The sequence below is a fragment of the Gopherus flavomarginatus genome, chromosome 3, assembly GCF_025201925.1.
Source record: "Gopherus flavomarginatus isolate rGopFla2 chromosome 3, rGopFla2.mat.asm, whole genome shotgun sequence".
Lineage (NCBI taxonomy): Eukaryota > Metazoa > Chordata > Testudines > Testudinidae > Gopherus > Gopherus flavomarginatus.
Genome location: NC_066619.1, coordinates 35487303 through 35515295, shown reverse-complemented (window position 1 = coordinate 35515295; position 27993 = coordinate 35487303). Strand labels below are relative to the sequence as shown.

At 40.1% G+C, this 27993-nt stretch overlaps 1 protein-coding gene across 2 annotated transcripts in view; it reads left to right on the top strand.

Annotated features, from left to right (window-relative positions):
- The window catches only part of DHX29 (DExH-box helicase 29), a 38543-nt gene extending 15746 nt beyond the window's left edge, over nt 1-22797 (top strand). For both annotated transcript variants that reach the window (XM_050946866.1, XM_050946867.1), the window contains 16 exons: nt 429-572; nt 679-855; nt 2203-2346; nt 4485-4629; nt 4913-5030; nt 5685-5769; nt 6408-6496; nt 7955-8083; nt 9161-9236; nt 12227-12451; nt 14288-14424; nt 15108-15201; nt 16226-16528; nt 18512-18643; nt 21259-21355; nt 22029-22797. In XM_050946866.1, coding sequence (XP_050802823.1) covers nt 429-572; nt 679-855; nt 2203-2346; nt 4485-4629; nt 4913-5030; nt 5685-5769; nt 6408-6496; nt 7955-8083; nt 9161-9236; nt 12227-12451; nt 14288-14424; nt 15108-15201; nt 16226-16528; nt 18512-18643; nt 21259-21355; nt 22029-22084 — 2151 coding nt within the window. In that variant the 3' untranslated portion in view covers nt 22085-22797. The remainder of the gene's footprint in view (nt 1-428; nt 573-678; nt 856-2202; nt 2347-4484; nt 4630-4912; nt 5031-5684; nt 5770-6407; nt 6497-7954; nt 8084-9160; nt 9237-12226; nt 12452-14287; nt 14425-15107; nt 15202-16225; nt 16529-18511; nt 18644-21258; nt 21356-22028) is intronic.
- Nucleotides 22798-27993: the final 5196 nt, after the last annotated feature.

Sequence of the window (27993 nt, the reverse complement as noted above, 5' to 3'; positions counted from 1 at the left end):
GGAGAGTTAATCCAGCCCTGCTGGGAGTGGGGTCAGTCAGTGTGAGTGACACTGATACAGTTGCACTGAAAAAAAATCATTGCCTTAATTTCCCCAATATGTGGGCTTTGTGAGGATTTATTAATTGATCACAGTAAACTTTAAATATGAGCTGTACAAGTGCTATTCTAATTGTCTCATTGGTGACCTGTCAATATTCTTAACTTTCTAGTCCAAGACCTCCCTTAATTTATATCAAGTAGAAACTAATAATTGTTTCAGATTTTGTTTGGATCTGAAAATAATCCACCATGCTATTTTACTAGTAGTTTATGCAGTGCCTGAATCCAGTGTTTAATCTTAATTTTAATATTTTTGTATCTGTGATATATCTAGTATTTTAAACCACTGCTATACATTTAAATACTATCCTATAAATTGTTTTGTAGAATTCCTTGTGTGGATATCAAATTCGTATGGAATCTCGAACGGGAGAAGCTACTAGATTATTATACTGTACAACAGGAGTTCTGCTTCGGAAACTGCAGGATGACAATCTTCTTTCAAATATATCTCATGTTATTGTAGACGAGGTTAGCAATTCTCTTCTACTTTGCTTTTGCACAATTGTATCTTTCATAGGAATTATTTGTATTGATACATCAGACTAATTCATTCTTTACATCCTTTTAAATCAAGGTTCATGAAAGAAGTGTCCAGTCTGATTTCTTACTAATCATTCTGAAGGAGATCTTACATAAACGTTCAGACCTGCATTTGATTTTAATGAGTGCTACTGTAGACAGTGAAAAGTTTTCCAGCTATTTCACCCACTGTCCCATTCTAAGGATTTCAGGAAGGAGTTACCCTGTTGAGGTAGGTAAATGTTTCTTTATATCTACCCACACAAATAAGCTCCAGTAATATGTCATCCAGTTGTATCTGCTACAGCAGCAAGAGAAGGTAGTCTTTCATCTGAATTTAAAACCATTTTAGTTCTTTTTATCTTTAAAAATCCTAAAATGGCATCAGTGGTCCTAAGAACAGAACTCTATATTTGGATTTACATCATATTTCGCCTCTGACAATTCAGACCATCCACAGAATAATTGAGACCATCCACAGACATTCTAGAACACCATTTTTATTATTGTGCTTTTTTTTTTTAATGTGCAGTATAAATGAAAATCAAATTTTGAGTTCCTTCCATTTCTGTGGCTTGCCATTTTGTGGCTTGCCCTGAAGCTTGCCATTTTCCTTTGGTGTGTTCTGTTGTGTTAGGCTCTCATGGTGAGGAAAATTTGAGCATTTCAAAATGTCTCTCCTCTTACTATTTATCTTTCACCTTATAATTTTTTTATCAAATACTTGGTAACTTTGAGATGCCAGGTAATGTTAAAACAATATTTATGGAGTATTCTATGCCAATTGCTGCACATCAGTACTGACTGATATATCTCTGTTGCTGAAGTAAGTGCACCAGTCATCTAGTATTAAATGACCAACTACATTGATTGGTTACTTGTTATTGTCTTCATTTTTATTTGCGGAAAAAAAGGTAAAATAACTAAAATGCTGCTTGCAGGGTTTCTAATATACCACATTCAGTGCACTAAGTACACAATCCATCACAATTTATTTTTATAATCCAGCATTGTTAAAGCTGTGATACACAAGGACAAAGCCTCTAACGCATCCTTCTTGCTGCTTTGTTAATTTGGTTAATTTGGTTTACTGACTTGCTCAGCTTTTTTAATATGCGTGTAAAGTAATAAAGTAATAGCATGATTCACTTTCTGTTTCCATATAAATAAGGAAATAAGTGAAAAGGGAAAGATCTCCTCCTTGTGATTTTTTTTTTTTCTCCCACCCCATCTCACAGACCTCTGGGCTGCTGTTTGGGTATGGGAGTGGATGCAGAAGGGGGTTCCTTAACACTGTTATAGATACTTAACAGTTGTATATTGCTGTATATTTCTTTGCCCTTTTAGAGGAAGGAGCAGAAAAAGGGAGTGGCGCTATATGTTGAGGAGCAACATATAGCGCGACTCAATATTTCTGCTATTAAGGAGCAGCATATAGTTTACTGTAGAAGGTAGGATCGTCTTTCTTAGCTAGCATTGTAGGAAATTCCCTTTTCAATCCTACGAGTGTGTGCTTTAGAAAGACAAAAAAGATGTAAGTTTATTTTTTGTACTTACCCCTCTCAAACTAATTCTGTAGGTTTTCCATGTGGAAAATGTTATTGAGGAAATTGGTTATGTTCTGGAGAAGGACTCTGAATATTGTCAGAAGTTCATGGAGGAGGAGGAGGAAGAAATAACAATAAATGTTACTAGCAAAGGAGGAGGAATTGCAAAGCATCAGGTAAAACATGTATTTTCTGTTTGGACAGTCTTGTTTAAGAACATAATAGTGGCCATGCTGAGTCAGATCAACGGTCCATCAAGCCCAGTATCCTATCTTCCAACAGTGGCCAGTGCCAGTTTTTTAAAGGGGCATGAACGTAACAGAGCATCTTATCAAGTGAGCCATTTCCTGTCATCCAGACCTAGCTTCTGGCAGTTGGAAGTTTAGGGACATCCAGAACATGGGGCAGGGGAACAACCCATCTTGGCTAATAGCCATTGATGAAACTATCCTGCATGAACCTATCCAATTTTTTGTTGAACCCAGTTATGTTTTTGGCCTTCACAACGTCCCATGGCAACAAGTTCGACAGGTTGACTCCATTGGGTGAAGTACTTTCTTTTAAACCTGCTGCCTATTAATTTCTGTAGATGATCCCTAGTTCTTGTATTATGTGACTGGGTAAATAACCCTTGCCTAGTCATCTTTCTCCACACCATTCATGATTTTATAGACCTCTGTCATATCCTCCCTTAGTCAACTCTTTTCTAAAATGCATAGTCCCAGGCTTTTTAATCTCTCCTTGTATAGAAGCTATTCCATACCCCTGATGATTTTTGTTACCCTTCTCTGCACCTTTTCCTATTCTAATATATCTTTTTATGATAAGAGGTGTCCAGACCTGTGCATAGTATTCGAAGTTTGGGCATACCGTGAATTTGTGTAGTAGTAGTAGTAGTAGTAGTAGTAGTAGTAGTATTTTCTGTTCTTTCTCTTTTTTTCTTTTTGACAGCTGATCCATTTGCACAGTGGTATCAAATCATCACAATTAATACAATACTAATTTAGCTATATACAATTATGATATTTCCAATGGTTATGAAACCATATATTGAGCAACTTACTGAGTCATCAACTGAGTGTGTTCTGGTGGCTTCATCAACAATTATTTGCGGCTGCCCTGCTGTCACTACCTTTTTTCATGTTGATTCCCAGTTAAATTGTACCTTTAATGTCTTGAGCACACTCCCAACTCTTGATACATTTAAGCAAATACTGGGCAAAGCTCTTGAATATACTCAGGAACAATTCTGCTTAGTTATGAAGATGAACTAAGGGGAGGGGACAGAGAAAAAGTGATGTCCCTCTTCCAAGCTGCTTCCTGCCACTTGGGATGCCAAAATGAGACACTGCTTGCAGTGAATTATCTAGATGTAAAAAATATATCACATGTTCTGCTCCCCACTTCAAGTTTAGCTCCCCCTAAGTGTGGCTCATATGTCTTACAGGGCTCTGTGGAACTAGTTCTCCTTGGTGGGGCTTAGATGCCTTTCTGGGCTTCACTCTTCCCCACTAGCTAGTTGGCTATATGTTGCACGAGAAAGGGAGGAATAAGTGGTAGCACTCTCCTGAGCACCACCCAGTCACTGCCCAAAATGATAGTTGGTAGGGCAGTAGTTAGGGCAGATCTTCATACATTATGATTGTCCCTCTCCTTTCTGAATACTTTGATTAGCAGTGAAATAGTTGATATTCGTGGCATTTAAATTATCATTAGACTTTTAAGAACTCTCAGATTATTGAGATGGATTATCTACATCAACAGAGCTGTCCCTATCTATCTCCCTGAGAGGTGGTAGGTAGATTGATGGAAGAATTCTTCTGTCATACTAGCACTGTCTACACTGGGACTTAGGTTGGCTTAACAACGCCGCTCAGAGTGTGGCTTTTGCACACCCTGACCAATGTAGTTAAACCAACCACATTTTCTGGTGTAGACCAGAGCTCAGACAAACATGACTGCTTCAGTTTACATTTAGTTCACATTTTCATGGTTTCTTTTGCAGCCATAAGGGCTAGAGACTTGTTTGTTACTTTTTAAATTAAAGCACAGGTTCTGGAGCACAGGATAGCAGCCTAATAACAAAAAGTATCAGCTTGCCAGGCCTTTGGGAGATGGTCCGGTGTGGATGGACAAGATGGACCTAATGGAACTTTTTTATTATTATAAAATGGACTATATAGTGTCCATTTTGTACATATTTTGCCTTGCAAGACAATGACGCTAAAACACTTAAAGGGCATAAATGTCTACGTTCTCCTTTCTTGCATTCCTCTTGCATAAAGTTAATGTTACCAATTTCTTTCCCTTTTAGGAATATATCCCTCTCCAGTCTGGATCAGGTGTTGATTTGGATCCTTACTATCAGAAGTATAGCAATCGTACACGGCAAGCAATCTTCTACATGAATCCCTACAAGATCAACCTTGACCTTATCTTGGAATTGCTTGCCTTCTTAGGTACTTTGTCACTTCCTAAAATGTTTCTGGACTTTCAATTGGTATAAAATTCTTTCAATGCTCACTTTCCGCATATTTTGAGACCTCCACTTTCATGGATTTCTTATCGTTGAGTAATGATGCTTGGTATTAGTAAGGATATTTGATTTCATTCCGATTAATGATGCCTCCCGGAAAGGGCCCAGCTCAGGAATCATAGTAGTATCTCCTATTTCAAACAGGGAAATGTCAAATAGGATTTTTTCTATCTTTTTAACCAGGTTTCTATATTATATTCCTACAGATAAAAGTCCCCAGTTCAGAAACATAGATGGCGCTGTATTGATCTTTTTACCAGGGCTTGCTCACATCCAGCAGTTATATGATCTCATTTCAGCTGATCGAAGGTTTACAAGGGACAGGTAATGAAAGCATTCTCGTTGAGAAATGTGCAGTGTTCTTGTCTTAGTTTTTAAGACTAGCTGTTTCTGTTATAGGAAAAGATAATTGTATTTAGCACATAACTTACTTTTTTTCTCAAAACACATTTTCTCAATCTGTTTTCATTTTTTTTTTTCTATTTCTCTTTCAAATCTGAGCATAAGTGGTAAATATTTAGGTTCTTTTGCAGTCAAAATTGCCTTATTTTTCCTCCAAATAAACTTATTTGCTTTAACAGTGAAGAGCTTCTGGATATTTTAATTCTGAAATAAAAACTGACATTTTCTTCCTTTTTTGCTGCACCTGCCAAATACTATCACCGTAGTTTAGCGTCCAATATAAAATTGCATAACAAGGGTAGAAACTTTTTTTTTTTTTTTTTTTTTTTTTCACCTATCTCCACCAAACTGGAGACTAACCATATCAAGTATTATCATTTCACACATTTTTTTCCTTTCATATTTTACTATCATTTATTTTTACTATTATGTAATCATAAATTAGTAATACAAAGTCTTACTATTATTTATGTGTATTCTCTTTCCTTCCTCTAACCCACCAGCATTACCTCAGATTTATTTAAACATTTGTTGAATAGTGTAACTTAATTGTTGAATAGTGTCTTCTTCTTTCAGGTATAGGTTAATAGCTCTGCATTCTATTCTTTCAACACAAGATCAAGCAGCTGCATTTACATTTCCCCCTTCTGGAGTTAGAAAGGTATGGTATGTTTAAAAATGTAAAATAAATCACCATCTTGCTCCCTCTACTTTACATACTTTTTGTGTATATGAATTCTCAAATAGAAAATTTATGAAGTTATACAACCGGGAGTTGTCTTTGAAATTCTCTTGCTGAAAGCAGAGCATTGTACTCTATTAACAAGGGATTCAGGGCCATATAAGAGTTAACTTCAAAAGATTGTCAAGTCATCATACTAAATCATTTATATAGAACAAAAACATTTAGTTTTTAGTATTTTTTGTTTTACTGTTTTATAAAAAAATGGATTCCTGTCACTTTTTAAAAAAAACTTTTTTTTAGGAATTTTTTCCCTAGCGGGGTTTTGTACACCTTTATACACACAAGCTTGTGAAATACTATTTTACTTAATGACAAATTGTTCAGTGGAAAGTCAAGCAACCTTTGCAAGTGCAAGCAGAAGTTTATACCAATTATACAATAAAAAACTAGTACAAAAAACGTGAAGATTCCCTGTAACTCTAGCCCTCCCAGATGTTTCTGTAGGGATCACTTTTTATCAAGTTCTCTCCAAATCTGAGTTTAAAGGAATGAAACTTACAGAAGGACTGTTTCCTTAATTCATTTATCTGACGATATGGCTATTTCATTTGCAGATTGTTTTGGCTACCAATATTGCTGAGACAGGTATTACGATACCAGATGTTGTCTTTGTAATTGACACTGGGAGAACAAAAGAAAACAGGTAAGGGATGATCTTCTAAGTCTTTGTGTATGGTTTTGGAAATAGATTCCATAGGGGCTTTCCACTAGGTCTGTACCTCTTCAGATCTAGGTTTAAATTCAGGCTTTGGCCAAAGTTAGTTGATTGGTCTAATGATAATGGCCATATGTCCAAATCACAGAACCATGCTACAGCTTGGTACAAGTCTGCTGATTTCAAATGGTGGTGTTGTCAGAGATCCACAATATCAGTGCTGTGCTCCTAGCTTCATGAACTGTCTCTTGGAGGGGATCCCTTTGGTGTGCCAGACCCCCCAAGGGGTCACACTCTTCTTTTAGAGTAGGCCGTGCAACATTGTCGCCTCCTGAGACTGAGCCTTTGGGCTTTAGCCCTCCTGCTTCTCACCGTGAGTTCGGTTCAGAGAGTCCAGCTGAGCCAGACTCCTGATAGAGACTTGTACACTCTTCAGGGATTAATGTACTCACCAAATATTACAGTAACACACAGACAGCTTTTCAAAATCATAGGGTTTATTAGTCAACTAGAACATAGGATAAGGATATCCTTAGGGTAGCACATTCAGAAACTAAGGTTAAAGCATAGTCTGTTCTGATCAGCCCAGAGCCCCAGTCAAGATGTGAAACTCCATTTTCAGGCTCTCTCTCTGTCTGACCTCCTTAATTGGTTCCTAGAGGAGAGAGCTCCCAAGCTTCTGCCAGAGCTCCCACTTATCCCCTCACCTCATACCTCTCAATCTCTTTTTCTGGAACTGAGAACTTTTCTTAGTTTCCCTGCTGAGAGGCAGGGAAATTGGTGAGTCATTGGAGCTTGCATTATGTCTTTGGTCCCCTCGTTTACCTAAGATAGTTTCAACCAGTTCCTTAAGGATTCTTCTTTCCACCAAGACTGGGAGGTGACACCCACCTATGTATCCTAGTCTGTCCTGAGAGCAAATTTAGTCCCTTTTTCATCTCCACTTGGTAACGATGCATCAACAAGGGGAAACTGAGGCACACAGAATTCATAAAAACATTACAAAAATTCCCACTTTGTCACAGTTATGAACAAGAGGGAAATTATTTAGAAGTGATGGAATGCACAACTAGAAGTAGTGGGATAAAATTTTAGGTAGATTACCTTTTCCATAACTTCCTAACACTGAGATGCTGGGCTTTGGTCTACTTCAAATGTACAAAGTACTAGAAAATGTATAGTAAAAAAACAATTCAGCATTGGCAGGAAGATGGACTTGATGGACTTGATGAACTAATACAGTAGGTCTCTTTCACCTCTATCGTCTACATCTGATTAATTCATTAATCAATCATGTGTAAGGCTTATAAAATAGGACTTTCAAAACCAAGTTTTATAACTTTTTATAATGAGTGATTTTATTTTTAAAAATCAACTTTAAATTAGATGAAAATTTGAATCTGACAGTAGTCCTTATCTGCACATTCTGTGCAAATGCTTTTTCAGGTACCATGAAAGCAGCCAAATGAGTTCTTTGGAAGAGACCTTTGTCAGTAAAGCAAGTGCTTTGCAGCGTCAAGGGAGAGCTGGACGTGTCAGGGATGGATTCTGCTTCCGAATGTACACAAGAGACAGGTACAGTAGCTTTAATGAGCAAGATTTTGTAAGTCAGGCAACTGTTACAGTATTAATTGCAAAAGCCTGTGTTAAAATGCAGTGTAATGGTTGCAAACTAAACTGAAGTGAGGAAATACAAGAGTTTGGGATCTCATTAAAGTACTTACATGATGTGTGTAATATGGATAACTTTATAGTTCCTAGCTTTTTTCAAATTGAATTTATAGCCTTAATGTTTCTTTAACAGAGGTGACTCAAATTTTTAATTTCCTGTTTAATAATGCTTCAGTTATGATTCTTTTCCCCACAGTTTTTTAAAACTGTAGAATTCTGTTTTAAACATCACCATAAATTTGTCCCTGTGTCAGATATAAACAAACCCTAGCTCTGGAATCTTGAAGTTTAGCTCCTTACCTTCCAAATCCATAGATTTAAAGTGGGCTGTCTTTGGATGTGGGGCAAGGGAACTAACTATGATAGGTATCTCTATACATACATACGTACATACACACACATACAGAACTGGAAGGGACCCTGAAAGGACATCAAGTCCAGCCCCTTGCCTTCACTAGCAGGACCAAGTACTGATTTTGCCCCAGATCCCTAGGTGGTGTGCTCAGAGATTGAACTCACAACCCTGGGTTTAGCAGGCACGTGCTCAAACCACTGAGCTGTCCCTCCCCCCCCAATAGATTATACTGCTCCATAGTATGGAAAGCAACAATATAACTAAAAACCTAGAATTCCTTTTACTTTGAGGGCTTAGTCACATGTAAAATTTGAAGTTCTATTATTTGAATTAAGCATGAGCAAAATATTAGAAATTATTTCAAAATAGTGCCCCATTGTCCATCACCCCCCACACACACACACACACAGAGTAACGTATGCACATGCTTAGCTCACAAATGGGAAGTATGTTCTACTCACTTTTTACTTTAAAACCCATGGATGTACCCCAAAAAAGAATGTCTAACTGAAAAACAAGCATATGAAAATGAGGGATTGTAATTTAAGATGAGTTGTAACCTTAAGTCAAGGCTTGTAGCACTGAAATTTGTAATACTGTGTGTCTTTATTATTGTGGTATTGCAGGTTTGAAAGTTTCATGGAATATTCTGTTCCAGAAATACTGCGTGTGCCTTTAGAAGAGTTATGCCTTCATATTATGGTACAGTCTTGTTTCTTGAATTCCTTTAGAATCAGCCAGAAGGGTGTGTGTCCTGCTCTAGTGCTACTATTTGGGTTGTGTGGGTCTATGGAGATGTCTGTTTCCTCTCTTAGGCCTGGTCTACACTACATGTTTATACCGAATTTAGCAGTGTTAAACCGATTTAACCCTGCACCCGTCCACACAACGAAGCCCTTTATATCGATATAAAGGGCTCTTAAAACCGATTTTTGTACTCATCCCTGACGAGGGGAGTAGCGCTGAAATCGGTATTGCTATGTCAGATTAGGGTTAGTGGGTTAGTGTGGCCGCAATTTGACGGTTTTGGCCTCCGAACGGTATCCCACAGTGCACCATCGTGACCGCTCTGGAAAGCAATCTGAACTCGGATGCACTGGCCAGGTAGACAGGAAAAGCCCCGTGAACTTCTGAATTGCATTTCCTGCTTGCCCAGCGTGGAGTGCTGATCAGCACGGGTGGCCATGCAGTCCCAAATCCAAGAAGAGCTCCAGTATGGACCGTACGGGAGACAGATCTGTTCTATCAGAGCTCCATTCCAGAAGACAAAATGCCAAAGCATTTGAAAAAATCTCCAGGCTATGATAGACAGAGGCCACAGCAGGGACTCCACATAGTGCTGTGTGACAACCGTAACGGAAAGCCAAAGAATCAAATGGACACTGAGGGAGAGAGGGAGGGGGACTGAGGACTCGAGCTATGCCACAGTTCCTGCAGTCTCCAAAAAGTATTTGCATTCTTGGTTGAGCTCCCAATTCCTGAAGGGTCAAAAACATCGTCGCCAGTGGTTCAGGGAATATTTTGTCAATTTAACCCCACCCTCCACCCCCAAGAAAAAGGAAAAAGATAGTTTCTCACCTCTTTTCAATGTCACCGTTTGTCTACTGGATGCTGCTGGTAGACGGGGTGCTGGAGCGCTAAACAGCAGCATCCTCTCCCCTCCCATCACCTCTCTGATGGCAGACGGTACGGTACAAAATGACTGACAGCCGTCCTCCTCCTCATCCCATGAGTGCTCCTGGCTGGCCTCGGTGAGGTCAGCTGAGGGCGCCTGGGCAAAAACGGGAATGACTCCCGGTCATTCCCTTCTTTAAGCTTTGTGTCCTGGAGATTCAGTCCTGACAGATGGTGCAATAGGGCTGGTAACAGTCCTCATTATAGCAGCTGGAGGCTGAGCTTCTCTCCCCCTCCCCGCCCCTTTCATGTCTAATGGAGATTCTGGACTATCATAGCAGCGGGAGGCTGTGCTCCTCTACCTCACCACCCTTTAATGAATAATGGAGATGTCCTGCCTGGAATATCATAGCAGCTGGATGCTGCCTCCCCCTCATTTTATCTCACTAAAAAGTCAGTGTTTCTTATTCTTGCATTCTTTATTACTTCATCACACAAATGAGGGGATAACTGCCACGGTAGCCCAGGAGGGATGTGGGAGGAGGGAAGCAACAGGTGGGGTTGTTGCAGGAGCACCCCCTAGAATGGCATTCAGCTCATCATTTCTGTGGGATATCTGGGGCTCTGACACGGAGCGGCTGTGCTCTCTGGTTCTTTAGTAGACTTGCCCCATATTCTAGGCAGGACTGACCCTGTTTTTAGACAAAACATAAAGAAGGGAATGAACTGGGGAGTCATTCCCATGTTTGTCCATGCGCCCCCAGCCGACCTCAGCGAGGTCAGCCAGGAGCACCCATGACAGCAGCAGATGGTACAAGATGACTGGTAACCGTGATCGCCAATTTCCAAAGCAGCAGACGGTGCAATAGGGCTGGTAACTGTCTCTGCTACCTTGCAAAGGCAAATGAATGCTGCTGTGTAGCACTGCAGTACCGTCTCTGTCAGCAGCATCCAGTACAGATACGGTGACAGTGAAAAAAGGCTAAACGGTCTCCATGGTTACCATGCTATGGCGTCTGCCAGGGCAATCCAGAGAAAAAGGGCGCGAAATGATTGTCTGCCGTTGCTTTCACGGAGGAAGGATTGAGTGATGACATTTACCCAGAATCACCCACAACACTGTTTTTGCTCCATCATGCATTGGGATCTCAACCCAGAATTCCAATGGGCAGGGGAGACTGCATGAACTATGGGATAGCTATAGGATAGCTTCCCACAATGCAATGCTCTGGAAATCGACGTTAGCCTCGGTACATGGATGCACACCGCCGAATTAATGTGCTTAGTGTGGCCGCATGCACTCGACTTTATACAATCTGTTTTAAAAAAACGGTTTATGTAAAATCGGAATAATCCCGTAGTGTAGACATACCCTTAGTGGAAAATCCACTATATGTATTCACTTTAAAAAAATCCAGAGCATGTTGCTAGGGGAGTAACTCATCTATTAGAATATAATACTATCTAATCTTCAGAATGGAATCATTCACATTTCTTCCCAACATCAATCTGAAGGAAATGGTTTATGAAGAAAGGTCCCGTTAAAGGGCCAAATCCCAGTCCCTGTCCATATTACAAATATATGGAATGTGCATGAGGGAATAAGCAGAGGGATGGAATCCTTCTTTCCCAACCCAGGAATATGGGGTGCAAGGCATGTGCATATCTTCTACATATAAATTTGGGCTAATAATCATGGCGTTCCAGACTCCCGACCATTCCAATGCATCGCCACCTCTGTAGTTCTGCCGTAAAGGCCAGATTGAAGCTGAAGCTGTGCATGATAGGTGCATAATCCCTTCACTTTCTCTACACTCTGGCCCTCCCTCTACAGTGGAGCCATCCTTATGTCACTGTGTGGGCCTGCTGCAGTCCTGCATCAGGGAAGACTTGGCATGTATGAGGAAGATGAATGAGGGGGATGTGGGAAGAGGAGGATGGTTGGCCTCAGAATGACTGAATAGGCAACATGCCTTCTAGATGTCTTTGCAGCCCATCATTTAAAAAATATCTGTTATCTTTTGGTTAACATTTACCAGATAGGTTTAGATTGAATTGTCTATCCAATTAATTCACAGAAATGCAGTCTTGGTTCTCCTGAGGATTTCCTCTCCAGAGCATTAGACCCTCCACAGCCTCAAGTAATCAGCAATGCAATGAACCTGCTACGGAAAATTGGGGCTTGTGAATTAAGTGAGCCCAAACTGACTCCATTGGGCCAGCACCTTGCAGCATTACCTGTCAATGTAAAGATTGGCAAAATGCTTATATTTGGTGCCATATTTGGTTGCTTGGATCCTGTGGTAAGTTGATAGGTATTGCAGTTTTCATCTCGATGGTTATGATAAAAACAATGCTGATAACCTTGAGACAGTGAATTTCTATGGGTGAATGTCTATGAAATTTGCTTTCTTACAAAAACTCTTGGAATAAAATATAGGAAATGAGAACACAACACATTGAATTAAAAAAAAATCACTTGAACGCAATTTTTGGTTAGTGCTCTCATTTTTATGCTTATTTTTAAGAAAGCAGACTGGTATTTTTATTTATCGATATTCTCCCTCACCCCGTCCCTGCGCACACAAAAGAAAGTGACCAGACTCAGTGCTCTAGTCACTCTTCCAGTTCTGTCTACTAGTGAGCCTATGAAATGCAGCGTTAACATAAACTATCTTCTTTGTGGTTTTAAAGGGACAATGACAATCAAAGTCACATCTGTCTGAAACTTTGACCGACGGTTGTTACAAGCAGTACTTAAGATGGTTATTTTTCAGTTTTACTTTGAACATTTGGCAGCACTTGGGTGTACTCATTTTCAGCCTGTTTTTGTTGTTTCACAGAGCAACAGGGATGAGAAAATACAGTACTTACAAAATCTGAAACACCTTATGATTTATGTTGCACTCAGGTGCTGATGTGGGACCTGAAACTGCTTTTTAAGTTGACAGACTTCAGATTAGTGTCCTTTTAAAATTTTATTTAAAAACAAACAGTTCATGGTAGCGTCAATATGCAGCCCACATTCTTCCCTTCAAAAGCAAACCCATTTCACCCGTTTTCACCATATCCAACTACTCAGTGCTGGAAACTGTCCCTTCTTCCCCAGCAAATATAGCAATAGCTTAAATGCAATTTAGATCCTTTGCATCGTATACAACTTAATCTGATTCCCCTGTGTAAAACAGAATCCCACTAGTTGCCAAAAAATAGTTAGCAAAATCCAACAAATGGTTGTGTATAGGTTTTGTGTTTAGGGAAAGTTTTATATAATAAAATACTCAGGATGCAAACAAATATTCAATACTTTTTGCACTATAACAGCCTGTAGTTCCCATCTTAAAGACCCAGGAGTGAATCTAGCTAACTTTGTAATCCGTTTATCAAAATGCCTCTCTTCACTACTGAAATATTACTTCAATAATTTTCAAGTACCATCACTCAGATATCACTATACTTGATATAGAAACAGTGCGAGAGGAACATCACTATTACAAAATTCTACTAAATCAAGGAACCTACCGTGAAGTGCAGATCTGAGACAAGGATTTGCACTTTATTCTACTATTACACCTGGTCAGGTCTTGTTATGACTCAATCCAACCTTAAAATTATCATTATACAATAGACTCTTTACACTTTTCATGTATCCTAGTTGCCTGTACATAGTAAGAGGAAGTGTGAGCCCTTGGTTGGAAAAAGGAACTAGGAGTTCAGATTCCACTGTTCTAGTCCTATTTGTACCACTGAGTTGGTTTGATTTGGGGCAGGTCACTTATTCTCTGGGTACTTCATTTTACCTATCTATGAAAAGGTATAAAAATACTTACCTGCTTCACACAAGTGTTGAGATTTAATAACTAATGGTGGGAAAGTACTTCTTAAAATATTTCAAGGTGCTATGTAAGTACAATGTCTTCAGTGAATCTTACACTGTAATACACTATATAAAATGCAATCACTCTGTCCTTGTGACTTAATGTGAAGCAAGACAGGGAATATGGTAAGTCTTGTTGAAACAGGAAATCTAGATTTTTATTTATTTAAGTGTGGTAAAAGCCTGAAGCCTACTATTTTAAATTTTGTTTATATTATGTCGTTTATACTTTAACTTCTTAATATCTTGCTATTGATTACAGGCAACTTTAGCTGCTGTAATGACAGAAAAATCCCCTTTTACTACACCAATTGGTAGAAAAGATGAAGCAGATCTTGCAAAATCTTCCCTGGCATTGGCAAACTCAGATCATCTGACAATTTACAGTGCATATCTAGGGTAAATAATCTTTTCTAAAATATTAAAACTTAAAGCAAATAGAACCTTTTGATTGACTGTCAGTAATGGTGTATCCTTTAAATATTGCTATTAAATATATAATCCTAAATGGTTTTGTACATTTCCTTTTAGAATAGCAGAAATTTCTGATAAGTACTATGCTACTTGAGGATTAATAAATGGCCCAATTGGTTAGTCACTTGGCCTTCTAACACCACTTATGGCAAGCAATGCAGAGGCCTACTGCCTGTGGTGTCCTAATGCTTCAGGTATTTCAGTAGCTGTTTTGTAGTGAGCTACACTTTAAAACAAACACACACAAAAAACCCAGCAACTACCTATTGAGGTTACATTCTTTGTGACTTTCAGCTAGGAACATTGCCATTCTATCTCCAACTGTCAGAACATACAATCATCTGTCAGTTTATAGAAGAAACACCTTTGTTTATTCATGGGCATCTAATTTTACATGCTGTGAAATGCTTGTCCTCTCCTGATCTCTGGTAGACATACATTACTGATCCAGATGATACCAGTTAGTGTTTTATCATTAAGTCAGTGGAGGATCCTTTGTAAGAGTCATCATCACCTTTTTTATGTATTTGAACTTGGATTCCTCATCTCTTTGTAGATAGCCATGTACATACTTTTGTAATTGTAGTAAACCAAGACTTTTTGTCTAGGTGGAAAAAGGCTCGTCAAGAAGGAGGGTATCGCACTGAAATGGCTTACTGCAGAAGGAATTTTCTTAACAGAACCTCACTGTTAACACTGGAGGTATATCAAGATACAAGCCATGTGATTCTGCCCAGGAAGGATGACTGTTAATTTTCCTCAGAAAATTCAGCATATAACTTTAAAGCAGTGATATACAGTACTCATGTTAGTATACAGACAAGATAACAAATATGGGCAAATAGAATGTTGAGAATCGATGAATAGCTTAGATTCTTATTCAGACTGGCTAAATCTATCCTTTACACTTTTTGAGGTGCAAGCCCCATTGATATACGTGTTTGCCTAGAGTTGCTCTGACGAAGTTCATACTACAGCACTTTATACAAAATAAAACTTGTAAAGTAAAATATTACTTAACAAGGGTAAATAAAATAACACATGGTTAACCTGTATCATTCCTTATATTTACTAAGTACTTGTATTTCACTGTCAAGCTTGGAAGATGATAGGTATTAGAATAGATTACTTAAGAGAGATTGTGGAATCCCCATCATTGGTGGTTTTTTAAAGACAGGTTAGACCAACACCTTTCTGGGGTAGTCTAGGTACATGTGGTCATGCTTCAGCATGCAGGGCTGAAGTAGATAACTTTTCAGAGTCCCTTCCAGGCTGAATTTCTATGATTCTGTGATGCCAAATCCTGACTTTTCTAAATGCATTTTTGCCTCCAAGATGAAGGCTCCAATAGTCTTTTCCCAGACTAATCCCCAGGAAATAGGTGAAGGATGCGTAACATAAATGTGTGAATTTTTTGCTGTCAGTTTGTCTTCTAAATAGCTGGGAGACAGAGACATACTTGCATCACTTTCAGCCCCACGTTCTCAGTGCCTGAATCCTAGAAACCTGATTTTTGTTTTGGTTACTCATCCAAACAGCCAGGATTCCAAGGCCTCTGCAGATATGACTAATTTTTTTCTAGATAAGTCTCTGAGTCTCTTCACTGTTAGTTGGGAATATTGGGGAGGAGTCTGCGTGTGCTGGTGGCTTGATAGTGTCCCTTTTTATAATCAGTATTTTACTATTAAGTTATTAATGTACCTGTTTTGATCAAAACTGATTTCAGGATGTGAAACAAGAGCTAATAAAGGTGGTCAGGGCAGCAGGATTTGCAGCACCTACAACTCATCATACGTGGGAAGGAAATGGAACCACGCAATCCCTTTCTCTTCAGGAAATAGCCCTTCTTAAAGCTGTGCTGACTGCCGGGCTATATGACAACTTGGGGAAGATAATGTACACAAAGTCTGTAGATATCACAGAGAAATTGGCGTGCATGGTGGAAACTGCTCAAGGTAAAGCACAAGTGCATCCCTCCTCAGTAAACAGAGATTTGCAGACATATGGATGGCTGCTCTACCAAGAGAAGGTAAGGATCTTGTATTTATATCACTATCTGATTAATTAGAGGCAATTACGTGACAATCTTGAAAGCAGTTGCACATTGGTGTAAACCTCATTAGACCAGGACTTATCAATTTGCAAACACCTTACATGCCTGTAGTGGTATATATGTGGAACATAATGTGAAATATACTTGGATGTGCAGTTCATCTCAGAACCATCAGTGCCTTGTCCATGAAATCAGTGTGGTTTAAAAAAAAAAAATGCACCAGGTCCTAAATAAGGCATACAGAAATGTGGCTAGAAATGAAGGCCAATAAATCTAATATTGACTAAACTGACAAGCTTACAAATGAAAGTACCCTACTCTTTATCAGTCAGCTTTTCACAAAGGGTTAATGTATTGTGTATAGTACTGTTTATTTAAAAAAAAAAAATTCTGCTTAGTGACTTAGTTAGAAAGAAGTGTCAAATATGTAGTCAAAGTAACAGTCGTACTTTGACCTGTACTATGCTATCTGTCCCTATTCACCTCTACGTCCTTAAAACACGTTTCAGCAGAGGCTTTTTAAACCCTTGCATGCCCTCTCTCAGGTCTGAAGAGATACTAACTAGCTTAAGTTAAAACATATTCACGAAAATTGTGAAATCCAAGATACGCTGAACTTCAAAACTGAACTGCATTTTGTCGCTCACCTTTACCCAGATACTTCCCCATCCTTATCTGTGTGTTGTCTCTTTAGACTGTCAACTCTTAGAAGATGTATGTTTTATCTCGATGTAAAAAATTATACAGCAATTCTTTTCAAGTGTATGTTGTCTTACCAGTGGACGTTTTATTGTAAGGGAATACTAAGCTACCTATTGATATTTAACGCTGTACATATACAGGGCTCTTCCCAAACAGAGCAGACAACATTCCCTGCCCAAGGAGCTTGCAGTATAAAGCAAGATGTAGGACAACAGCTAAAATTAGAAAGGGAATTGACAAACTGCTGAGAACAAATTAGGAATAGTTATTGAAAGTAATAGATTTCAAGAAAAGAGGGAAAATTACTTTAACAGGAAATGTAAGATTTGCCAAGCCTAAAATCACAGATGATGAAGAAGAAGAAGAGACAAAAGGAGCAAATCTTAGGGAGGGAGAAGGGGGGGTCCAAGCACGTCAGTGGGAGAGGGATTATCAAGGGAAGAAACCTTGTTCAGTAAATGTTGTTTAATAAATTTTATGCAAACAAAATACTGTTTCAATGTTAATACATTTCAGACCTTTTAATGCATGTATAGTCCCCTCGGTTGCTCAGAGATTAAAACAATCTACATTATGACTGCTTTTATAAAAGCATTCTAAAAGAAACTTTGTTTTTGGTGTATATTATGAGAATTTCAGTATTGAAAACCCTTGTTGCATTAATTCTAATAAGAGTTTTTTACACTGAAAATGTTCACTGTGTCAGGAGATAATTTCTGGCAAGCAATATTGATCCTGGCTTGGCTGAAAAAAAAACAGTAGTGCAGTGCATATAGGCTGCATGCATCTCTAAGTATATATGCATTAAACTAATTTTCTGACTGTACCCACTTAAATTTTCACGTTGCAATAAATGTTATTTCCCTTTCAAACACTTCAGCTGTATATTCATAGCCTTTGTACAATCTGCTGTAGGCTACCATTATCTTTTTGTTTATAATCTTAACGACATAATTGTGGTCTTCCTATTCATCCAGTGCTCTTTAAAATTCACCTCTGAGGGAACACGAAAGGAAAATTTCTCCTAGTAGCATAAGGCGTTTTCCCTTCCTTTAAAGACTAAGATTTTTACATATCACACAAAGTATAGGGCAGATAATTGGGCATAGCCTACATTCTGTCACTGTTTACTAACATAAGTAGCATATGTAATGATGTCTCAGAGGGGGAAAAAATTGACCACTTGCTTCATGAAAGTAGCATTCCAGTTCAGTGTTATCGTTTTTAAATGCTTTTGTTTGTGTGTTTTATATGCAGATAAGATATGCCAAGGTGTACTTGAGAGAGACGACTTTAATTTCCCCCTTTCCGGTTTTACTTTTTGGTGGAGACATAGAAGTTCAGCACCGTGAACGCCTCCTGTCTGTTGATGGCTGGATCCATTTTCAGGTACACATATGTTCTGGTTATTTCTTGTGCCTTTAAATGGCTGTGCATTTTGTACCTGAAACACACTGAAGTGTGAGTTTAAGGTAGTTAAGCGAAATAATGGGAATTTTGTTAAGTGTGTAATAAGGTCATGTGCTTCCAAGCGATAGCAAGAGTAATTTAATACTATGCTATCTTTTAAAAAGAATGTTTGCCTTTGTTCATGAATAAAGACTGAGGTATTATAAGAATAGATACTATTGGAGAAACACATTTACCTGATCTGGGGTAAGAGGAAATACTTGCTTTAAGGAAGTGTCATAACTGAAAATGTATTTAATTGGAACATTTTGAAGTTATAGGTCCCAATAACCATGTAAACATGTAGGCACCTGCATAACTTTAAACTCTTGAGTAATCTCATTGATTTACATCTCAGATGAGATTAGTCTTGCAAGTGAAAGCTGAGAGAAACATTGAAGACTTAAAGCAAATACTCTCGCGCTCTCTCTTTAGAAACAGAAGAGATTCTAAATGCATTTTCTGAATGCATTTAATCTGAGGCTGAAAGTGAAAATTGACCACCTGCTCTTTTTCTTGGTAAATGCTACCAAATAACAGAAGAAATGTCAGAGTTGCCCACCTGCTGTCAAATTGGTTACATTTTTTCTTCTAGCTCTGTTCATTTACACCTCATGCTACACTCTAGGAAGAATGCATGTTGCTAATTTTATGTAAGCATTCCCTGAAACTCAGAATGAGATACCAATATTGTTACAAGGAAACACCAGTTAATGACTGAATGCACTTGTTACTCAACACACACAGAATTTTTAAGATCAGCCTTTCTTTGGGGGAGGGACAGGTAACACAGCTTTCTGGCTGTGACACTGAAATGAGAGAGAGCCATATGTTCTTATTAGCCAATTCAATTTGAGATCCTGGGCAAATCAATGTAAGTTTTTTAACACCTGCAGGTGATAGTTTGAGTACAGGGGATATCAAATATCTACCATGTCTATTATGTCTGGATGGTTTTTTTTCTCACACCCCCTGCCCACCCTATATTCTGTTGGTCTGTAATCTACAGGCAGTGATAGTAAATCCCTGGTCAACACTTTGAGTTACTTTTAGGCCTTGTTCCTAATCAGGGCCGGCTCCAGCTTTTTTGCTGCCCCAAGCAACAAAGGGGGGGAAAAAAAAAAGCCCAATGGAGTGGAGTGATTTAGCTGCTGCCAAACTGCCTCCGAAGAGGAAGCAAGGCACTGAAGGACCCGCTGCCGAATTGCCGCCGCAGACCCGGACGTGCTGCCCCAACAATGGACAGACTGCTGCCCCTTTCTATTGGCCGCCCCAGGCACCTTCTTCCTTCACTGTTGCCTGTAGCCGGCCCTGCTCCTAATGAAGTCAGTGGGACTGCTCACGTGCTTAACTTAAATGCATGCTTAGTCCCTGTCATGGTATAATCCCTCACTCTGAACCTTAGCGTCCAAAAGATGGGGTACCAGCATGAATTCCTCTAAGCTCAATTACCAGCTTAGTACTTGTAGCTCTGCCACCAACCAGGAATTCCAGTGCCTGGTACACTTTGGTCCCTCCCAAAACCTTGCCCAGGGACCCCCAAGACCCAGTCCCTCTGGATCTTAACACAGGGAAAGTAAACCCTTTCCCTCACCGTTGCGTCTCCCAGACTTCCCCTCCCTGGGTTACCCTGGAAGATCACTGTGATACAAACTCCTTGAATCTTAAAACAGAGAGGAAAATTCACCTTCCCCCCCCTTCTTCTCCCTCCCCCTCCCAGACTCTCCCTGAGGGAGAAAGTAATCCTAACACAGAGAGAAATTAACCTTTCTCTCCCCCTTCGCTCCTTTCTCCCTACCAATTCCCTGGTGAATCCAGACCCCGTCCCCTGGGGTCTCACCAGAATAAAAAAAAATCAGGTTCTTAAACAAGAAAAGCTTTTAATTAAAGAAGGAAAAAACAGTAAAAATTATCTTTGTAAATTTAAGATGGAATATGTTACAGGGTCTTTCAGCTATAGACACTGGGAACACCCTCCCAGCCTAAGTATACAAATACAAATTAAAATCCTTTCAGCAAAATACAAATTTGAACTCCTTCCAGCCAAATACACATTTGCAAATAAAGAAAACAAACATAAGCCTAACTCTCTCCTTATCTGCCTAGTACTTACAGTCTCATATATGTCCAGAATAGTATCAGAGAGATTGGAGAGAAACCTGGTTGCACGTCTGGTCCCTCTGAGCCCCCAGAGTGAACAACAACCAAAATCTAACAGCACACACAAAAACTTCCCTCCCTCAAGATTTGAAAGTATCCTGCCCCCTGATTGGTCCTCTGGTCAGGTGACAGCTAGGCTCACTGATCTTGTTAGCCCTTTACAGGCAAAAGAGATATGAAGTACTTCTGTTCTATTAACTCTTACTTATCTGTTTATGACAGTCCCACTGACCTCATTAGGAATACACAAAAGTTAAGCATGTGCATAACTGTTTGCAGGATTGGGTCCTTAGCCTCTTATATGATGGATAAGCTTTAATCTTGGGTTTCCTCAATATGAAACTGCTTTGAGAAAAATGCAAATATATTAATCTTCTCTTATCTTCTTTCTACAGGCTCCTGTAAAGATTGCAGTAATTTTCAAACAACTGAGGGTTCTCATTGAGTCTGTTTTAAAGAGAAAACTTGAAAATCCTAAAATGTCACTTGAAGGTAATTGTATTGCTGTACTATCAACATAATGTGTGATAAATATACATTGTATATGTACAGTGTGTGTATAGTTCTTTAAACAAATATACTAATACACTTCAGCCTTGCTCAAGAGACCACATTGTAGCCATGGTGTGCCTAATTCAACTCTCATGAGAAACAGAAACCCAAAAGGTCATTACTGAACCTAGGTCTCCTTCGTGGCATCACCCCACATAGCTGTAAGACAATGTGCAATGTACTGATAAACTTATAGATAAATAGTCTGGGAGGGATTACGTGACAACCCCAAAAATAAGGGATAAATGGGCATACTCCACGCTTCTAAAACTTGAGAGAAGTGTCAAGAAATAAAATCCTAACTAGAGGGAAACATGTTAAAATGTATCTGTGAAAGTCCTCTTCACTTCTCTTTTTCTCCAGTTCCCTTAGGAAACACTACTGAAATGGCTGCAGGCAATTTATTAGTAAACAATATGCAGTATAACAGTCCTTAGTGTGTATAAGGATAATTTCTTATCTGCATATTTGGGGGGTGGGGTTGCACTCTGCCTCACTATTGAGTCTGATACCGCCTAGCTAATTAAAGCTTTCCTTGTTAAATTGCCCATCTCTCCCATTTTGTTAAATTTAGGCTTTTTTTCCCCACTAACTTCTGTTTTTTCTTCCCTAGATGACAAGATTTTACACATCATCAAAGAACTCATAAAAACAGAGAATGCCACTTGAAACTGGAGTTCAGTAACAAACTACAAAGCTTAAAGCTTCAATAGAGGCAGGAAAACAATTATGCTTAAAGACTTCAGCTAACGTATTTCAACATTTAAAATGTGGTTGATACCAGCCATAACTTGGAAATACTGCATGAACTTGACATAAAGTAATTTTGTAGGTCATTTTTAATTATGAGCATAAATGTACTATGTTTACAATAAATTTTGGTGCCATTTGTTTGAATGTATAAATGATGGTAGTAATTCAGATCTTTTCAACATAAAAATGAACATGACCAATTCACATTTGCTTTGTTTCAGTTTGAGGTATTTATTAGTAGTGTACTAGAAATTCAAGATCAGGTTCTAAATCTGTGTGGAATAGCTTTTAACTGCTATACAAAATAGCTTGTCATGTTTAGATATGTACAAACTGAAAACACAACAGATTTTTGTGCATTTGCCAAAACATTACTTCACTGCTTTTGTACCTTCTGCTGTAGATTTTTATTCTGTAGCAGATTTAAGCATTGTATTTTAAGAACATTGTCATTTTTTTATAAGGCTCACTGTGGTGAGATGAAAACATGGGGACACAAACTGCAGATCAGTAGTCTTTAGCTTGGGAATTTCATTTAGATTTTGAAGTCCTAACTCTGTTGGGCCTGAACAGACAGAGGACTAATGCTGAAGTTTTCTTCATTTAATAAATATTCCTATTTCCAGGGGGTTAATAGTATTTCTTTCCACCTGAAAAAGAGGCAAGGAGGAAAACCCAACGTGGTCTTGAAAGATCACGCTATACAAAATAGACCAGAATATGCTGAGCCATCTAACAGACGTTCTTTGGTACACCTCTACCCCAATATAACGCTATCCTTGGGAGCCAAAAATTCTTACCACGTTATAGGTGAAACCGCGTTATATGGAACTTGCTTTGATCCACTGAAGTGCGCAGCCCTCCCCCCTTGGAGCGCTGCTTTACCGCATTATATCCGAGTTCATGTTATATCAGGCCGTATTATATCGGGGTAGAGGTGTAGTAACAGTACAAATTTACAAAGCCATGCTATAAGAAGAAAAAAATGCTGCTATTAAAGACCACTAAAAGAGGCAAAATGATCAGCCAAGTGTGATTTAGTAAGAATTCTATAAAAGTAGCCAAATTCTCCTCCCAACTACACTTCCCTAGGTTGTGGAAAGGTTATTGGTGTTCTGAGCTTCTAGGGAAGCTGGCTGGTGCTATTTTTTTCCCCTTTCACCACTATAAAGTGTACTAAGTTGCCTTTTATAAAAATCAATGGCTTATTCAATGTCCCACAATGAAAATATCACTTCTAACCCTTTAATTTGGAGCCAGAATCATTTTTTTGTTTTCTAGGTGTATTCATACTTTTAGTATCAGAGAGGTTTTTCAAACCTGTATGCAGATCACTTTTTATTTAAAGGTGATGTCATGCACAAAAAAATTAAATGTGCAACGGTACTGATAAAAGTTCAAGACCATAAACCATTAAGCTTAATAGTTCCTATTGATTGATTTGGTGTCTTACCTTTTACATCTTTTTTCCTGTTGAAATGCAAATAAGAAATTGATTTCAGTAGTCTGATTACAGAAAACATGTCTTCTCCCACACCTGTCTATAATGTGGCATGTTAAATGTAAATCAATCTTATTTTTAAATGACTAAACTCTAATGAATGTCTTGGCTACAGGGCTGGCGCTTCCATTTAGGCATCCTAGGCAATCGTCTAGGGCGCCAGGATTATTGGGGGGCAGCATTTTGCCAGGGGGGCAGCAGGCGGCTCCGGTGGACCTGCCGCAGGCGTGCCTGTGGACGGTCCGCTGGTCCCACGGCTCCAGTGGACCTCCCGCAGACACACCTGCGACAGCTCCACTGGAGCTGCCGGACCATCGGACCCTCTGCAGGAATGCCTGCGGGAGGTCCACTGGAGCCGCGGGACCGGCGAGCAGGGCGGCGAAATGGCCGTGCGCCTAGGGCGCCAAAAACACTGGCGCCGGTCCTGCTTTGCTAAACAAAAAAACATAAAAATAATGATTTTTGAAGAATACAAGTTTGCCACTTATGTCTGTGAATGTTGGTGAGATTAAAAATTCCACAGCGGTGAGTGGAGAAGGTCCTCGTCCATTGGTGTGTTTGCTGTAGTATGTTTTGAGAGAGAAGGTGGATGAGGTAATATCTTTCATTGGACACAACTTGTTGATGAGAGACAAGCTTTAGAGCTTACAGCCATCATCTCCACCTGCATAAGCTCTAAAGTTTGTGTTTCTCAACAGACTTTGGGTTAATAAAATACATTACCTCACTCACTCTCTTTCTCTGACGTCCTGAGAGGAACACTGCACCAACATTATAGATAACATATCTATTGTCATATTTAATCAAGGTTGCAGTCTTCGTATTTTTTTTCAGTGGGGGCTAGTGAAATTTCTAACAAGGAATCTTAGGGTACGTCTACACTACAGGATTATTCCGATTTTACATAAACCGGTTTTGTAAAACAGATTGTATAAAGTTGAGTGCACGTGGCCACACAAAGCACAATAATTCGGTGGTGTGCGTCCATGTACCAAGGCTAGTGTCGATTTCTGGAGTGTTGCACTGTGGGTAGCTATCCCATAGTTCCCGCAGTTGTCCCCGCCCATTGGAATTCTGGGTTGAGATCCCAATGCATGATGGTGCAAAAACAGTGTCGCAGGTGATTCTGTGTAAGTGTCGTCGCTCATTCCTTCCTCCGTAAAAGCAACGGCAGACAATCATTTCGCGCCCTTTTTCCCTGGATTGCACTGGCGGATGCCATAGCATAGCAACCATGGAGCCCGTTTTGCCTTTTGTCACTGTCATCATATGTGTACTGGATGCCGCTGATAGAGGCGGTACTGCAGCACTACACTGCAGCATTCACTTGCCTTTGCAAGGTAGCAGAGACGGTTACCAGTCGTTCTGTACCGTCTGCTGTGCCATTGTAAATTGGTGATGAGATGACGGTTGTCAGTCATTCTGTACCATCTGCTGCTGTCATGGGTGCTCCTGGCTGACCTTCGCTGAGGTTGGCCGGGGGTGCAAAGACAAAAATGGGAATGACCCCCCGGCTCATTTCCTCCTTTATGTTGTATCTAAAAATAGTCCTGCGTAGAATATGGGGCAAGTGTACTAGAGAACCAGTGTATCAGAGAACCAGAGAGCACAACCGCTCCGTGTCAGCTCCCAGAGAAATGATGATCTGCATGCTATTCTAGGGAGTGTCCCTGCAACAACCCCACCCCTTGCTTCCCTCTTCCCCCAACCCTTCTGGGCTACCATTGCAGGATCCCCCCATTTGTGTGATGAAGTAATAAAAGAATACAGGAATAAGAAACACTGACTTTCTAGTGAGATAAAATGAAGGGGAGGCAGCCTCCCGCTGCTATGATAGTCCAGGCAGTACAGAATCTTTTCTTTAGACATGAAGGGGGGGGGGGCTGATGGAGTTCAGCCTCCAGTTGCTATGATGAGGACGGTTACCAGCCGTTCTGTACCATGTACTGGGAATGAGCGGGAATCATTTCTATTTTTACCCAGGTGCCCCCGGCCGACCTCACCTGAGGCCAGCCAGGAGCACTTACGGGCTGATGACGACAGCTACCAGTCCTATACTGTACCATCTGCCACTGGGGAAGGGAGGGGAGAGGATGCTGCTGTTCATTGCCCCAGCACCGTGTCTACCAGCAGCATGCAGTAGACATACGGTGACATATAAAAAAGTCAAGAAATGATTTTTTTCCCTTTTCTTTCATGAGGGGGAAGTAAATTGATTAGATATACCCTGAACCACCCCAGACAATGTGTTTGACCCTACAGGCATTGGGAACTCAGCCAAGAATGCAAATGCTTTTCGGAGACTGCGGGGACTGTGGGATAGCTGGAGTCCTCAGTCCCCCCCTCCCTTCCTCCATGAGTGTCCATTTGATTCTTTGGCTTTCTGTTACACTTGTCACACAGCACTGTGCTGTAGACTCTGTATCATAGCCTGGAGATTTTTTTCAAATGCTTTGGCATTTTGTCTTCTGTAACGGAGCTCTGATAGAACAGATTTGTCTCCACATACAGTGATCGGATCCAGTATCTCCCGTATGATCCATGCTGGAGCTCTTTTTGGATTTGGGACTGCATGGCCACCCGTGCTGATCAGAGCTCCACGCTGGGTAAACAGGAAATGCAATTCAAAAGTTTATGGGGCTTTTCCTGTCTACCTGGCCAGTGCATCCGAGTTCAGATTGCTTTCCAGAGCAGTCACAGTGGTGCACTGTGGGATACCACCCAGAGGCCAATACCATCGATTTGCGGCCACACTAACCCTAATCCGATATGGTAATACCAATTTCAGCGTTACTCCTCTCATCAGGGAGGAGTACAGAAACCGGTTTAAAGAGCCCTTTATATCGATATAAAGGGCCTTGTTGTGTGGACCGGTGCAGCGTTAAATCGATTTAATGCTTGCTAAAATCGGTATAAACTCGTAGTGGAGACCAGGCCTTACCCATGCAAGCTATTGGAAACTATCTACTAAAAAAGAGGTCAACCTGCTACACGGAAGAGCAGAGGTACAGAAACTACAAATGATTACAGTGGCCTTCAGCTCCTATAATGCACTGTAGCTCAGTTCTGATCCTTGCTCCCTGGGTAGAGACAGCCTGCTTCCTGTGATCTTTGGATAAACCTTCTATTTCAGGCATTTAGCAGACATAAACTAAGTACAACAAAGGTGGTGATCTCAAACAGAAATCATCATGTGGCTGTTTGGAGAATGTATTTTATTGTAAAGGTAGTGCTGTGCTTTGTTCTCCAGGAAAATCGCTGGCCTCATGTCTCAACCTGGGGACCTATCTCCTCCTCCCTCTCTCCTCGCTGCTTCGGAGCTCATTCGTTGAAGTTATTTATTCACCTCCCGGGAGCCCTCCTGCGCGCCTTGCCCGGCCCACGGCAGGCGTGGTCAAATCCCATAATCCGGGTACCTCTGATAGAGCAGTTGCTTGGCACCCAAGCCTTCGTCGTGGCTCCCTAAAAGAAGACGCTGCAGTTAATTTGGGAATGACGCGAGTCGGTCCGTGTCAGTAGAAAGTACCGCTGGTGATATGTTTTTTTTCGGAGATTCGTGTGTCCTGGATATTGCTTCTGTATCGTCTGCAGTAGGAAGTAACTGAAATATATGAGATCCCCTCGTGCAAGTTGGCAACAGGCGAACCTGAAAAACGGCCTGACAGAAAGGTGGTAGGCCGCAGAAACTTGCCTTAAATCTCTATATAAAGTAACGCTCTTACGTAATTCCACCAGTGTTATAGCATTTAAACAGTTCTCTGGCCAATAAAAGATTGAATGAAATAGTAGGTTTTAATAAAAAATGGAGAAAATTTGAAGAAATGTTATTTCTGGTTATTTAAATTATTATAATTCTAACGGATAATTGATCTCTTGTATATGTATACAAATACGATCTACTGGAAATCTGGAATAAAGATGCTAATTCAGACAGAGCAAGACTGGCTGGATTCCCAGCTGTTAAACTCCCGGGAGTTTTTGTTTGTTTGTTGGCCTCAATCATTCCCTTCCGAAACAACACAGAGGAAAAGTCCAACAACTTCAGCCGCTGTGTCTAGTTCCCTGCCACTCACGTGTTTAAGTCGCTCGCCACAACAAGGCGCTGAGGTTTTGCCGAGAGTTACCGATGATACTTTCGATTCCTAAAGCGAAACAAACCCCAGTTCTGGTCACAAATCCCTCCCTCTCTCCCATCGCTGCCTGCACACGTTTTACTGCTGGGGCAGGGATTTAACTACTAGACTTCAGCCCGGGACAGGAAAAAAATCCTCATTCTCATCTAACTCATGCGATATGTAGCGCTGACCTGGGCGACTCGTTCTCC